Source organism: Penicillium macrosclerotiorum (assembly GCF_028827735.1).
Source record: "Penicillium macrosclerotiorum strain IBT 26536 chromosome Unknown utg000002l_segment0_segment0, whole genome shotgun sequence".
NCBI lineage: Eukaryota > Fungi > Ascomycota > Eurotiomycetes > Eurotiales > Aspergillaceae > Penicillium > Penicillium macrosclerotiorum.
The window spans coordinates 1,363,980-1,379,014 of NW_026643082.1; the positions used below are offsets into that span (position 1 = coordinate 1,363,980).

General features: G+C 49.1%; 5 protein-coding genes across 5 annotated transcripts; 2 read left to right on the forward strand and 3 right to left on the reverse strand.

Annotated features, from left to right (window-relative positions):
• Positions 1 to 1,695: 1,695 nt before the first annotated feature.
• N7462_001635 (putative phosphoinositide-specific phospholipase C) lies at positions 1,696 to 4,061 on the reverse strand (the record flags this gene model as incomplete). The annotated part of the gene is made up of 3 exons (XM_057073361.1): positions 1,696 to 1,864; positions 2,178 to 3,577; positions 3,678 to 4,061. The coding sequence occupies 3 exons, from the start codon at positions 4,059 to 4,061 to the stop codon at positions 1,696 to 1,698; spliced, it is 1,953 nt and encodes a 650-aa protein (XP_056937002.1).
• Positions 4,062 to 5,035: 974 nt separating this feature from the next.
• On the forward strand, positions 5,036 to 5,898 carry N7462_001636 (glutathione S-transferase family protein; the record flags this gene model as incomplete). Its single annotated transcript, XM_057073362.1, has 2 exons — positions 5,036 to 5,087; positions 5,144 to 5,898. The coding sequence occupies 2 exons, from the start codon at positions 5,036 to 5,038 to the stop codon at positions 5,896 to 5,898; spliced, it is 807 nt and encodes a 268-aa protein (XP_056937003.1).
• Positions 5,899 to 6,184: 286 nt separating this feature from the next.
• N7462_001637 (mitochondrial 54S ribosomal protein mL54) lies at positions 6,185 to 6,978 on the reverse strand (the record flags this gene model as incomplete). Its single annotated transcript, XM_057073363.1, has 2 exons — positions 6,185 to 6,435; positions 6,492 to 6,978. The coding sequence occupies 2 exons, from the start codon at positions 6,976 to 6,978 to the stop codon at positions 6,185 to 6,187; spliced, it is 738 nt and encodes a 245-aa protein (XP_056937004.1).
• An 828-nt stretch (positions 6,979 to 7,806) lies between these two features.
• N7462_001638 (NAD-dependent epimerase/dehydratase family protein) lies at positions 7,807 to 9,090 on the reverse strand (the record flags this gene model as incomplete). Its single annotated transcript, XM_057073364.1, has 1 exon — positions 7,807 to 9,090. One exon carries the CDS (start codon positions 9,088 to 9,090, stop codon positions 7,807 to 7,809), a length of 1,284 nt encoding a protein of 427 aa, XP_056937005.1.
• An 830-nt stretch (positions 9,091 to 9,920) lies between these two features.
• N7462_001639 (spherulation-specific family 4 protein) lies at positions 9,921 to 11,313 on the forward strand (the record flags this gene model as incomplete). The annotated part of the gene is made up of 3 exons (XM_057073365.1): positions 9,921 to 10,153; positions 10,379 to 10,736; positions 10,993 to 11,313. The coding sequence occupies 3 exons, from the start codon at positions 9,921 to 9,923 to the stop codon at positions 11,311 to 11,313; spliced, it is 912 nt and encodes a 303-aa protein (XP_056937006.1).
• Between the last annotated feature and the right edge of the window lie 3,722 nt (positions 11,314 to 15,035).

Sequence of the window (15,035 nt, forward strand, 5' to 3'; positions counted from 1 at the left end):
GGGAGCAGGCTTCCTGGTTCGTTTGTCCCTTCTTAACTTCCCCACCATAATCCAATTACGGCCGGTTATGCATACCTGTTTAGCTGCCACTACTCGAAAGCGGTTCTTGCGCAAACTCCCCCTCCAAGGAGGGGGCATGAAGGCATGAAAGTCGAACTGTGATTCCAAAAAATCGAGTTCACTCCTCGGATTGCGGCTTCTTCAAGCTCCGGGCGCTTGCCTGCAGTGTCAAACATTAGGGCGACACGTCGACGACGCCGACACTTTCTCGAGCGTGGCCGGATGTTTCCCCGGACCTCTGGTGTTGTATTCGTGCTCGCCCCAACCTTATCATCACTATCGGAAGATTTACCGATCACCTCTGCTTGTCGGTCTTGCTCCACTGCCGATGTTGATCAATCTGATGCATGCCGCTTGGCACGTTGATCCGCAACTCTGACTGGCTCAACCAGACCCCGGAAGGGCCCTCTGTAGGTGCGTACCCGTCACAAATGGCACACGCTTGATTCTCCCACGTCTCCAGGAAGAATTGGTCTGGGGGCTCCTCACCGATGTTCCTGGTCTGAGCCCTCGAGACCCCTCACTAGTCACCCACGGCCAGGGGATTGGGGCAAGTTGACTCTGGGAGCTGCTACAAGATCTCGCTTCGCAGCAGATATGTGGAGGCTCGATGGCGCGCATCATGCAGGAAAACTTTCTTGTTTGCTTACAGCTGTATGCAACAGGGGGTAGACCGTGCTTTGTGGCTGCAGTTGCTCATTTGATGTCGCACTAAACACTTGGCTTTCCACCATTCCAAGAACTCTAGCTCAGCTGTTGAGCGCTTCCCGAGCGACGGGGGCTATACTGAGCAGGTGGCTCTTTAAAATGCCATGAATTTTCTCTTTGAGTTACTCCGATCTATAGTATGTCAAAATCCATGGCTCCATTGAAAAAAAGCTGTTATGGCACTTCTTTCCCCCACAGGGCACGCAGCACGTAAGAGCCGTGGATGCCGCAACAGAATCTCGGACCCTTGCGTGCAGTCTACGAAGAATGCATACGCTGATGGCTGCCTCTTTAACCATGCCCAACAAATACCCTGTTCGACTTTGCTTTGCGTCACTGTATGGCAATCAAGCCACGCATCGGATCATACAGAAACCATGCAGCCAGCGATTGATCTCCACAGGGGACCGTGGCACAACATTCCTCCTTCTTTGGACAGGTGCCTCCTTACTTCAATAGGTGTGGTGCCGATGCGATGCGGACGGAACATTTGCTAATCTGATTTCAAAAATGAGTCAAATATACGATCGGCGAAGCCCGATCCCTGCCCTCAAGCAGCTTCAAATCGGGCCCTACATTTCTGCAAGACCGCCTCACATATCCAGCCAACAGAATCGAGTTTGGACCGCTGAACGCTCGATGACATGTACTGTGTCATTTGTTTGTCGCCGCATGGCCCCTGTACTTGCACGATCTGGCTTAATGTGTGGTCATGCAAGTCGGCACGTCTTGCCTCTCCTTGCGTCTGGAGAATCTATACCCGGTGACCCGCCAGAGCGGTTTTCAAGAGTACGCTGTACGACAAGAAGTATGGATGCCTGAAACCTTGAGACTCAGGCTGGTGAAATGACTAGAATCGCGAACTCTGCTACCTGGTGCACTCTTTCGAAAATTCCAGAAAAGTGATCTATCAACTTATTACGCTGATTACTCGGTTACCTGCTTCTTGATATGAACCAATAGAATACCCCCTGTCTTCTCTCCTGTGCGGTCATGAAGGTGGACGAGTCGAAACCCTTCGCGTAATCGGTCGAGTCGAATGCATGCCCAGGCAGCCAACGAGTCCCGGCCAATTTCGTCGTCCTTGATTTTGAATCTATATGCAAAGCGGGGTTAGCTGCATGGATCTGGAGATGGCATTTTGGAAGTTTCACAAGTGTGGGGGGGAGAGGGGGTGTTGAACGGTGCTGCACGTCTATCATCAATCACAACGCTGCACCAGGAACCCAAACAGGAAGCTGCGAGGGGTTTGGGCTGCATGTTGGAACTGTAGGGCTTGGAGATGCAGCTAGCCGACTGGGCCAGAGAAATGAAAAAGCAAATAACTCTCAGGAATGGCATTTTGGCCGCATGGCTGCATAGCCGCATAGCTTTGCCTTGCATCTCACCGAAGAAAGAGGGATACTGACCGGACAAAGCTCAAATCTTCAATAATTCCTTTTATGGTAGGGAAGGCCAGTGTTTGTCCCTCGAAATCCGGATTTCGACCACTTGAGCTCTTCGTGCAGCGCCGATAGCTGCTCTTCTCGGAGTCTGAGCTGGCATCCTCGCGACCAGTAACGACTGGGCCTTCGGGCTCTTCGACGTGCAGCTGGCAATTCACATAGGGGCGAAAATTCCTTTCCTTCCTATTACCTGGCGGCAAAGCCAAGTCCTGTGCTGCAAAAACTTCTACCTTCAAATCGAGTGTGCGCCGGCAGATGATGACCGGGGAGGGCTCCGAGCTTCGATACCCTGATGGCTTCATCTCCCAGCCCGGTGTGCCGAAGAACATTCCATGATTGAGCATCATTCCTTTGTCTACGTTTTGCCAGTTCAGCGCCACAAGCTGTGCGCCGCGGCGCCAGCAGAAAGATGGGTCAAGGTTAGACGAGTTGACTCGGAACGCGTATGGGTAGATACGCATCAGGGACGATCGATTATGTTCGAAAAGTGCTTCGCGATGGTTGTCGTGAGCCTCGCGACATGCCTTTTCGGACAAGGAGAAAATATGCACCGGAATTTTTGCCTCTGGTCGGGGTATTAGTATGAAGGGAGCATCGTTTGAAAACCACAGACTCGCACCTGGCTGCTCAAAGTGACTGAAGCGATACGCTTGCGTGTAAATAGCCATCTTGGCCAAGGCCTCGAGGACTTTGACTGGCTTGACGGGCGGCTGTACAACGCCAGACTGACCACTTAATTCCTCAGATTCCAAAGGTACTAGTGGTTCTTCCTTCTCTTCAGTCGGAGTCAAAGGAATAGATTTTGTTTTGATCAAGATCTTCCTTCTCAATTCTGCCAAAGATGGTAGTTTATCTGCTTCGACATTCGGTGAGAGCTCCACCAGAAGGCCTTTCCAGGCCTCTCTCATAATATCGACCATGATTTGTTGTTGCTCCAAGCATGCGTGGACTTCGAAGCTGATGATAACCGGTAGATTACTCGCCACAAAGGCACTATCTCGAATAGCATATGCGATTTCACGGAACGAAGTTCCTTTCGTCAAGGTGTGCCCGTGCAAGACCCTCGGTTCGCCTTTGATAGCCTTTTGGTTTGGGAATGCCTCTTCGCTGGGGGCCGTCACCGAAGCTGTGGCGGTTTTTCGGCGCAGGGCATCTCCCAACCTTGTCGAAACTGCTTGAGGGACTCGACTGGCAGACTTCTCTTGAGTTTCAATCTTTGACATGATTCGCTGCTTGATGCTGGGACTGGGCGTTTTCTCATTATCGTCACTGTCATCGCTGGTGTCACTGTCACTCGAGTCTGAGTCGTCAGACTCTCCATCCCATACATCAATTTCAACAGAGCGACAGCCACGCAGAAGAACCTGTGAGAACATCAGATGTTGTGCATTCACTAGTCATTTGACTGATATTCAAGGGTATTCATGGGACCGGCGCTGGGGGAGCAGGAGAGCGTGTACTTACCGATGTGTATGCACTTGCGGCTGCCTCGCTATACAACTGATTGCCGGTCAAATAGGTGTTATGGCTTGAGGACACAAAGTAATCCGAAATAGGAGCCGATAGATCTAGATCCTTCACAGCTGCTTGAGCGCAAGAAGTTGAATTCTTCATGTACGCGCGGAAATCATCCACCGTGACCAGAGGGTCCGCAGTTGGCTGAGCAGCAGGGCCAGGTTCCTTTTCAACCGTTCTGAGGAACTCACTTCTTGATTGATCGGAGATGCATATCGAATCATAAATTTTCTGCAAGTGACCGTCGAGAGTTTCATGGAATTTGTCCACGGGCTGTATCTGGTGCAAAGCCAGGCAACGTGCCCGCTCCACGAGGCTATCGACCTTGTCCATTTTGTCGCGTTGGGAAATATTCCGAAGACTCGTAAACCTCGTACTGGCCACCTATCAGGCTGCTCGACTGGAGATTAGAGCAAGGCCGTTCTAGCACACCGCTAGTTGCAGTACTTAGCAGGGATGTGTGCCTTAGGCTATACCGATTGGATCAAGGATGCCCCGCTTTGATGGACTCAGGAAAACGCAACCTCGGGATCCCACGATAGAGGAATCTGAAAATCGCGATAGTCCAGAGGTGTAGTATGAGAAGACAGTCTGTTCAGTTTCAACAACGAAGAAGGCCCTGGGGGTTGGACACGTGCGGTGTCCCCCATGATCGACTCTCCACTCAGCCGCAGACGTGGCTCTATCGCTAAGCTCTTGGCCGGACCCCCCACCCTGCTCACTTGTACAGGGTACACCTTCGAGATATCAGGACCAGTACACAGATCTGTGGCCCGCAGGAGGGCTGGTCTCTGATTACTTGGATTATATTTGCGGGATTACGCGTCGCAGGCTCAATATACCCGTTTATACTGGTCGCGTAGGCCGTCCTGGCACAGCCCCAATCCCTGGTCACGGAAGTTATTTGCTGATCTGGAATAGTAGATACCTAGTAGTAAATCACGGTGTTTTCCATGAATAGCGTGGATTCCAGGATCATCTCTTATCTCGGAGCCCAGTCCTCGAACGCTCTCGAGGCCAAATAAACCAAGCCAAATCCGGCCATGGCTGCAGCTTGAATGATGCTTGGCTGAGACGCCATTGAAGGAGAAGTGCATGCTTTGATATAAGATCTCCGCGAAAGCTACCGTCGCAATTCAGGTGATATTCGGTGGGATTCTTGCTGAGAAATCCAAGCGGGCCGATCGACCCCACTTCTCAGTCGTATATGAACCCCCTCAGGTGGTCGAAACAAGCATGAGAATATCTTGATTTTCTCATAGAGCCTGACAAGTCAACCTAAGAAATAATTGAAACACCAGACCAAGATGGCGGATTCAGAGCCTGTTCAATTTTTCGACATCATCTCCACTCTACCTGGTACGTCAACTTGATACCGCGTGGACTTGAATATATTAAATAAGAGACTATTTTAGGTACATCCAAGTCATGGTCTCCCAACACCCTCAAAGTCCGCACCGTCTTGAATTTCAAGGGCATTCCATATACTCAAAGCTGGATCTCATACCCTGACATTGCTCCGCTTATTAAGAGCCTTGATCTCAAGCCTAATGAGACGGGCACTCCCTACACGCTACCAGCTATCATTCACAAATCCTCGGTGACATCAAACTCCTATGGAGCAATGATGGATTCGCTCCCAATTGTCATGCACCTGGACAAAGCATTCCCGTCACCACCACTCTTCCCTTCCGGAGACGCTAGCTACGCGCTGCTGGTGGCCGTGGGCAAGATCGCAACTGGCATGGGCCCCGCAATCCGATCCCTTATCATTCCCAATGTCCCGCAACACTTGGATTCGCGTGGTCAAGAATATTTCATTCGCACACGAACGGAGGCTTACGGTAAGCCCCTCTCTGAGATTCGACCTACGGACCAAGAGACCCTCGATTCCATGTGGAAGCAAGTGGAAACGGAGGCTGCGGCACTACTGAAGATGCTGAAGGGTCGGGAGGGTAAGAAAGGTCCATTCTTCGAGGGAGAAAAGGCGGGCTATGCAGATTTGTTCCTGGTGTGCCATTTTGCTTTCTTCCATCGTATGGTCCCAGAATACTTTGACAAGCTGATGGCGTTGGGCGAAGGCGAATTCAAGGCCCTCTGGGATGCTTGCTTGCCTTGGATAAATGGCCAGGGAGAGGAGAAGGAGTGGCCGGTTCCGTCCATCGCTTAAACTATTTGCGCCTTTTCTTGGGCCTAGCCAGCTCCTATGAGCGGCGATCTACGATCGAAGGCATGGTGCGTTATGTAGGTCGATATCATTTGTATTTGAATATATAGCACAGTTGTGAAAGGAAAAAAAGAATCAAGATAAAAATACATCTTGGATCCCGGTAGGGCTGTCTTATCCGGTGTCCATATCAGCGGTATGTTGTACAAGACCTGGTCACTAGCGGAGAAGCACATGGTTGTCATTCCAGTGGCTCTGACAAAAACCCAGTGGTACATAAAAATAGAGCCTACAGGCCACGGAGGAAGTTGGATTCCTTGATAGCCTTTCGCCGAGCTTCTCTAGCACTCTTAATGACCTCTTGGCGCTTTCCGAGACCCTCGGTAGCTTCAGCCAAGTTATCCTCTGCTGGCGCGGTACGGTTATAGGATGCGGGAGTGATGTCGTCAGCGTGGTGATGAGCGGGAATTTTGGGGGCAATAGGGCCGGTGCGGGCAGCGAGTTTCTTCTCGTAGCGCTTCCGTTGCTTCTTGTTGAGAGCTGCAATATGTTAGATCCTTGATGCGATTGCATTATGCCATACAAGATGCACTTACTGCTCACATCGACACCACCCTTATCAGTCTTCGACTGCTTGCTTGCATCACCTAGCAGATCCCAGAGCCAGTCTGGATATTCCGAGTCCTCCATGGCGATGACATCTGGTTTGTTCTTGAAATAATTCAGGCCGCTCATCTTAGTCCCCGCGGGACAGCTGCTGGGTGGGCGCTGGATGATGGGCTTTGTGGGAGCGCTGGGCTGCGCATCAGTATGAACACCCTCTGGGGTGCTCAAGGGCTGGGAAACACCGGGGGTGGCCGACGAGATGGAGGAGGGAGTCGTCTTGTCACCGCCGATTGTCTGGCGAGGAGCCGGGGGAGGAGAAGGTGCAGCGGCGGAAGGATTGGTGCCTTTGTCGCTGTAGAATCGGGATTGGTTGCGAAAAATTGGCAGCTGACGCGCCACAGATGATGCGGTCCGGATCACAGCTTGCGGCTGCTGCAGCCGGGACAGCATTGTCGTCCGGCAGCTTCTGCAGATCATGGTGATATGTGGCGGCAATTTATATGGAAATTTGACTTAAACCCCAAATATTATGGTTGGGACAAGCTAAAAAAAGTCCACAATGGGCCTGTTGTGTTGAAATTGACGAGAAACAGGAAGGAACAGCAACAAGACACGATGAGGCAGAAAACTGCGGCGCGGATTTGATGCCAAGCCGGAGATCGATCACGTGACGTGAATGTAGTCAAGATATACTTGATGCCAAATGAAGTGAAGTTATGCTTCTCGGTCGCCACGTTTTTGTCACGAGGCATTTTAATTTTATTTCAACGCCTTTAACCTCTTATTTTCGGTGTAAGAATATACAGATTTATGCGATCATTGCTTCAGGTGAGGAAAAAACTGTTAATCTTCCAGTTGATTATTGATCACGTGGGTGTATTCTCATTTGGCCTTAAGGCCTTGAACTGATGGAGCTGAACTTTCTTCATTATCATTATTAATAAAATTAATAGTTTGCTACAGCTTATTGAGCTCAATTGAGATGCAGGACAAGGATCCTAATGCAATTGGTTCCTGTGGTCTAGAGCTCAATATATTGATGTGAACATATTAGCTTGACGAACCAAAGGATCTAATATATAATGGAGAATGAAGGAGGAAGATTGTTGGCTAGAGTGCGATAAAATGACAACTGGAACCTAAAGCCCACACACTACATACATTTTCTCTTCGGAGAACTCTAACACCAGACCGTGAACAAACAAATACGAAAGATGATAACGAAGTCACTGCAGAGCCCACGAAGGGATATTAAGAACAAGGGAAAAATCACATCGAACAACGTAACAAGGCACACTGATTAATTTATGAAGACAGACCACTGACATCCAGAAAATTACAGATGTCTTTGCACGCATCCTTGAGAGATTTCTCTGTTTTCCACTGCAGCTCTTCTTGGGACCTGCTGACAACTGCGACACAGGAACCAACATCGCCAGCACGGCGATCAGCAGCCTTCCTGGGAATCGGCCTTGAAATGACATCCTCCATGGCATTGACTACTTCCAGGACAGAATGACCGGAGCCAGTACCCAAATTGAAGGTTCGGAAGTTCTCGCTGAGTTTGCCTTCGCTCGCAGTGCTGAGAGCGGCGATGTGCCCACGAGCGAGGTCAGTAACATGGATGAAGTCACGGATTGCAGTACCATCAACAGTGTCCCAGTCTGTTCCAAACATCTGGAGCTCTGCAAACTGGCCTGTCATAACCTTGACAACCACTGGAAGGAGATTTGTTGGCACTTGTCTTGGATCCTCACCGAGGAGACCAGATGAATCACAACCAACAGGATTGAAATATCGCAGGGCAACAATGGTCCACTCTGGATCTGAGGCAGCAAGATCTGCCAAAATTGTCTCACAAATCCATTTGGTTCGCCCATATGGATTGGTGATACCTGTACAGCCAGGCTGCACAGTCTGCGTGTCTCCTGAGTGATCGGTGTATACTTCCTCTTTGTGAACACACAGCTCCTCTTTCAATGGCAAACCCGATGTTGCTAGGGTACCATACACGGTGGCAGAGGAGGAAAAGATGAAATTTTTGATGCCAAACTCTCCCAAGGTTGTGGCAAAGTCGACTAGGCCACTTACATTGTTTGAATAGTATTTCAGTGGCTCCCTGATGCTCTCTTCCACAGCTTTGTAAGCCGCAAAGTGGATGACACCTGCGATTTTGGATTTTGTGGATCCCCATCTTGAATGAAGGCGATAGTTTTCCAAAAGCCCTTTAAGAGCAGAGGTGTCACGATAATCGTGAGCATGCAAACGCAAAGAGGGCATGGATGTTCCATTTTCTTTGTGGAACTTTTGAGCCAAAAGACTGATTCGTTCAAACACATTTTCAAAAGCATTGCTGAGGTTGTCGATCACAATCACGTTATAGTTTGCTTTGAGCAGCTCCAATGTGGTATGGCTGCCAATAAAACCCAAACCACCCGTGACAAGGATATATTGATTTTCAAGAGGAAGTCTCAGAAGCTCATCCAAATTGTCAAAAAGGACTGATGACTCTGTGGCAGGAGTGTCCACCGAGATTGGAGAATCACTCTCTATAGGAGTGCTAGCATCTGACTGTCGGCGACTATCCATTATGGATGCAAAGAGACCAAATATTTTTCAAAGAGGTTTAACAGGAACCCGAGAACAAATTTGAGCTTCCCAGTAGGTTGTATGAAGAAAGGAAAGAAAATAAGACAAGGTACTGGATGATATCTGAGACAATGATTGAGAATTGTTCGGACCTTCCAAGAGACGACAACGAGAGATTTATACACCGTGCGAGACAGAAAAAAAACCACCCCTGTGTTGCCTTGCTGCTTCAGGCTTCTCGTTTAGTTCTCTTTTGTCGAGCCCTGCTTAGTGAATGAGGAATCAGCGATGTCCTACTGCCGGCAAAAATGGAAAAGAGAAGCTGATGGAACTCGCATAAGCCCGGAACGAAGACAAGCACAGGGTCGAGAAGGGGGCGAATGAAAGAAAGCTGGAAACAGACCAAAGAACAACCAAGCAGAATCCCCGTGGATGGTGGGCCAGACATGCGGCTAGGCTTTGGGATGTTGTCGTCCATGGCCGGATGCCCTAAGCGCCTCCACCATAGACGGTACGTCAGGGCTCTCAGCTCGGGCTAATGCCCGGATCATACTACAAATGGGTTTCTCGCTACAGGTCTTTCAAGATGCTCCTGCATTTCATTTGGTCGAGACCCGCCTCGGCCTCTTTTGGTGGAAGGGCGCAAAGGGCTAGGCTTGAGCAGCCTTTTTTTCCTTTTCCTTGGGAGAAGGCCATTGGAAGGGATTATTTTTTAGTCCGAAGCATCCTGAGCAATATGGGTATAATTCAATCGCTATGGTCAAGTCCACTATCTGTTTTTTTCAAACCTTTCTTTCCGTTCCCACCAACTCTGTGGCCCCTTGTCCACTATGTTGACTATGGCCCCCAAGGAAGAACACGTGAGCAAGCGTGCTTGTCTAAAATCAAAACGGTCTCGATTACTTTTGATCGTGAGCATTTTCATTGTTCTTTGTGTTGCTATCATCCCGGCTGTCGTGGTTACCACTCTTCACAAGAAAAACAGCATGGGTCCGAAATCGAAGGTTTTCGTGCCTCTTTACGTCTACCCTTCTCCTGGAGCATGGACTCCACTGGAAAATGTGTATGTTTTCTGTTTCATTTCAGCCAGACGCCATCTCCGATCCCCTCCTCGATCCCCAAAACAGGATTCCATTCCAAGTGGCCGGTAGGCCGCCACATTCACGGTATGAGAAAAAACGTCATGCCGTGCTGGTGCTAGCACCCTATTTTGCATCTCCTTTTCGAAAAAAAAAGAAATCAAGTAAATTACTGCAGAAAGAAAAGAACGTTGCTAAAACGCCACCAGGATTTCCGATCATCCCGATGTCAATTTTACCGTCGTAATCAATCCAAACAGCGGACCAGGGTCAAGTGCATTGCCCGATGCCAATTATACCCGAGAAATTCCAAAGATTGCCTCGTACGCCAATGTACGCCTTCTGGGGTATGTCCACACTTCGTATGCGAAGCGCAACATATCCCTGGTTCGCAAGGATGTCGAAATGTACGCAGCCTGGCCCTCCATATCCTCCAACTCGAAGTTGGCCGTCCGGGGCATATTCTTCGATGAGACCCCTGAGGAATATGATGCCAGCGCCTTTAATTACTTGAAAAATCTGACTGGTCTTGTGAAAGACCTGGATGGGTTTGGCTCTGATCCGTTTGTAAGTTGCATTTGACTTTCTTATGCAGGGGGCTTTTTGATATCCTCCGTTTGATTTGTCTCACACCCATTCCCTTGTTCATTTCCGACCGATTTGGTTCACAAGCATTCTCTCCTCCGCAAGTAACTCTTGCTGCATTACTTGTTGGCTACTTTTAGCCTTCCCAATCAGCTAAAAGAGTTCTTTCGTTTCTCCTCTTACTTTTTCATCTTCGATGAGTCTTTCGTCAGGCATTTGGGCTGATGGATATTATCAGGTGGTTCATAACCCAGGACTTGTTCCGGATTCCCGCTATCTGTCAACAGCAGACTCAACAGTCGTATTTGAGGAGACCTACAGTGTCTTCCAAGAGCGCAATGGAGCTACACTCTTAGCAGCCATCTCGGACAGCAACCGTACTCAGCGGTGCGCTCTGATCCACTCCGTACCCACCTCGGTAGAGGGATCGGAACTGCGCGGTCTAGTGAAGGAGGTTCGCAAGGTTGCCGATGAAGTTTTCATCACCCACCTTAGCTCCGATTACTATTCTAACTTTGGATCGAAGTGGGCCGAGTTTGTCGATCTGATGGCGGCGTGAAGCTAGCTAGGTCCATAGAAAATATCGTGATGGACTTGTGTAATGAGGTAATGCAATTTCACACCATCCATTAAGAGGCCAGCATTATGATTTTTCTTTTTCTCATGCATATTCCTTTGTCAAGCTAAAGGGAATTGATTCGCTTCTGAACGCTGCAAGCTAGCAAATGTCGATACCAAAAATATCACCGCCACTTTCTTGCCTTTCCATGCAATTTCAAGGAAGGCATCCAGGATCAAAAGCAAAAACCTGAACAGCGCTAAAAAAAGTACAGGCAAATTTTACAGGGAAAAAAGCAGCCCGGTGTAGGTTACTCTCTTGAGTATCTGGAAGTCGGGCGGCAAGCATCTGTGTAATTTTCAAACTAATCTTGGCGTACTCAATACATCCAGGTGTTACATGTAAAGTACGGCTGAAATTACACCCCCCTCTATACTTCTGAATCCGACAGGCTTTGTCCTAGCATTAATACAAAAGTTTTCCCAGGGCTTGGCGCAAACGTGATCGAATAAGGCGAGTTTCTCTTTAACATAGGCTATGAGACATAGTGACCAATCGATTAATCAAAATGGCTCCAAGTGGAAAAATTTAGAACAGGTGCGTTGGTTGAGGACAGACCACCTTCCATTCCTAGTAAATACCTTCTATATTTCTTTTCTTTTCTTTTGTTTTGTTGTTACCAGTCATTCTATAACAGATTTCCTGAAATCATACACGTGCATAGGGGAATCTGCGTAGAGGCTACCAATCCCACGAAGGGTTCACAATGTGTCTTAAATATCAGGGCACAGTGTACAAACCTACCAGGAACTTGACTGGTGTCTGAGATCAAACTACAGATGTCCATATTGCTTTTTTTCCTGAGACGTTCGGCGGAGCCTGCATGGTAAGAAATGCAAGACATGAAGGAGAAAGCCAAGGGGCCTCTTTTTCGCTATTCGAGATGGTCTGCGCAGAGATACAGTGGGTCTCTTGAGAACTAAGACAGCAGAGTTGTAGATTCAGCCTGACAAGATGACATGACTGAGCCGGGTGGCAAAGACTGACGTAGGTATCATGACATTACACTGCGATGGAACTTGGGTCGAGGGGAGGGGGGGGACCCTTGGGCTGGTTGGCAATGCAATGTTATTTCTTTTTTTTTTTTTGATTTGGATCAATAATCAAGAAAGATGGGCTCGACGTGGCAATAGCCACACAGAATAATCTCCTTGACATCTGTGGCAGTGCATCAAATGGAAAAAAAAAATCGTGCCAGCGTCAATACGTTTGCGAGAGATACTAGCTTGCCACATAGGTTCTGTACGCAGCTCACTAGTGAAATACGCTCATGTTTTGTTTGTCGAGTGTAGAGCTGGACTGGGAGAGTTGCACGGCTCAAAACAAATCTCATTGGACTATGTTGTAGTTGCATCTGAAATAGTCTCTCAAAACTTGCTGCCATCGAGTTTGATCGAATTAATCCAGGTCCCCTAAGTGTCATCTACTGGAAAAGCTGACTGTGACATATTAGGGCGATTGGTTAACATTGGGTAGCAGAGAGAGGCGGAGGCCACCACCTCGTGGCAGGAGCCGGGTACGTTGGACAAGATGAGCAGCCCCATTAGAATACCCCCCAATAACTTTCGATGACATGATCTCCTGACTGGCTAGTACGGCGGCTTCCAGTCTCTTGTGGTCACGGTCCAAGTGATCGAAACGGGTCATTTACCATGGTCAGAGCACTAGTAATTTTCAATATAAGAAAGGGTGCAGTGCCAACGCTCTTTGGCGTTTGAATCCCTAAACCTCCTCCCCGATGAACACGAGCTCTCACCGACCAGTGGCATTGGATGCATCAGAAATACTAATTTTTGAGGATCAAGATATTAACTTTGATCGTTTGCCCTTGCATATTGTTTGCTGGCTACTTCGTACAAGTTGTGATGAGAGAGGCTATCCAATCGTGACGATCTATTGAGATCAAAGAGCCCTGGCCAGTAAGGTAAAATGACTCGGGGGCTGGCTATTCAAACCGGACTAAAGCCCCTTAGGGCGATGCAGTCGAGGATCTAGGTCTGATCTAGCACATTTGATGAATTCGGTGAACTTCGCTTCTCTATTCGCCTCGTCTCAGGGCTCGGAAACACCGGCACAATAACCAACATGGTAGTTTGTGCTCTAGCCGCTCAAGATGTGATCTATCACGGGTCCACCTCAAATCTGGATGGATACGGCGGACTGAGTGGGCACGGAAAGCAGATGGGAAAGTGTTGGTTCAGGATACAGCGCATGGATCGGCGTGCAAAGTGGCTCCGAGGCGGATCTGTCCGGCCCCTGGCCACGAACCACTGTCAACACGATTCATTGGATGCTTGCTATGCCGAATGAGCTTCTCTGGGGTTGATCTTGTTGGGCTTCGACTCCACTCCTCCCGGCGCCGCTCCATGATGGGGCCGATTCTTACCCAAAGGAAACTGGACTCATAACTATGGAACAGTGGAGAGACAAGCTATGCTTAAGCGAATCGCGCAATTGCCCGCTAACCTCTTGTTCCCACCCGCCAAGTCATTCGAGAACCTCATAGCCAAGGCCTTCAGAAGGGTCGAGAACGGTATCAGTGACAAGGGCTGCATCGGAGCATTTTTCTCGCCACTGATGGTATTATGTACTCCTCCATCGTAGGTTTTCCTGTCTCATATCGACTCCATTGTCGTGAAACCTCGGCCCACTGTCCCTGACAGAAATCAGAGCACGAAAATTGCTGGAGGCGTGGAGGCAAAGCGGCATCGAGGTTACCCGTTCCCCGCCCGTGCAGATGGTGGAATCAGTTCGCCCCACACCAGACAATAGCCATCCAGTCCCTTCAATGACCCTACCTCCAACGAGAGACGAGAGGCTCTAACTTTACTGTAGCTTGGGAAGCATTTGTAATCCATTTATGGCTCCACTTGTACTTCGTACCGGAGCAAAACTAAAAGGAATTGCTCGCGGGCCGTCGACATGGTCAACGGACTCTTGCTTCATCAGTCCATAGTCTCCTCGGCAATTCGGTGTGTACTTTTGCACTAGACCCATTTGTCATGGTCCCTGTCACTTTATCCTGGCGAAAAATTTCGTCGAAACATGGCCTATCAGACCCATGTCTAGGCCACAGGCCTCCGCAGATGCCAAGACTGCCAAGCTATTCAACATTGCCATAACTTACAGCATTATTGCCGCTTACATAGAATGGAAGAGCATTTCGGATGAGAGCCGAGACAGACAACCCCTCACCCCTATGAGACGCTATAGTTGCCAATTCTGCCAAATCCAACGCTGTACATGATCATCCTTGAAGAAAACAGGAAATAACAGCAGGAAATCCGAGCAGAGCAGTCCCATCTTCTTGGGTGGCGGAAATCCCCAGATCTATTTTTACCTGGCGGCTAAATTGGGCTTCCAGGGCCTCCAAGGACTCGCACCGAGAGGCCCATCACACTGGCGGGAAAGCCAACTGAGTCAATATCTCACGGTTGTAAGTTTGGTTGGATCTGCCACGGCGTCCATGGCAGGCAAGGGGACGGGATATGGCGCTAGGGCTTCGGCTTTGTTCGTGATTGCTGACCGACGTGGCCTGTTTCTCGTATTCCCCTGGTTGACAGTAGCGTCGAGCACACGAATCATGGAAGCCCGCTGTATGGCGCTATTCAAAGGCTCGGCAATACCAATATATCATTGCGGTAAGCAATGGCGAGCGAGAA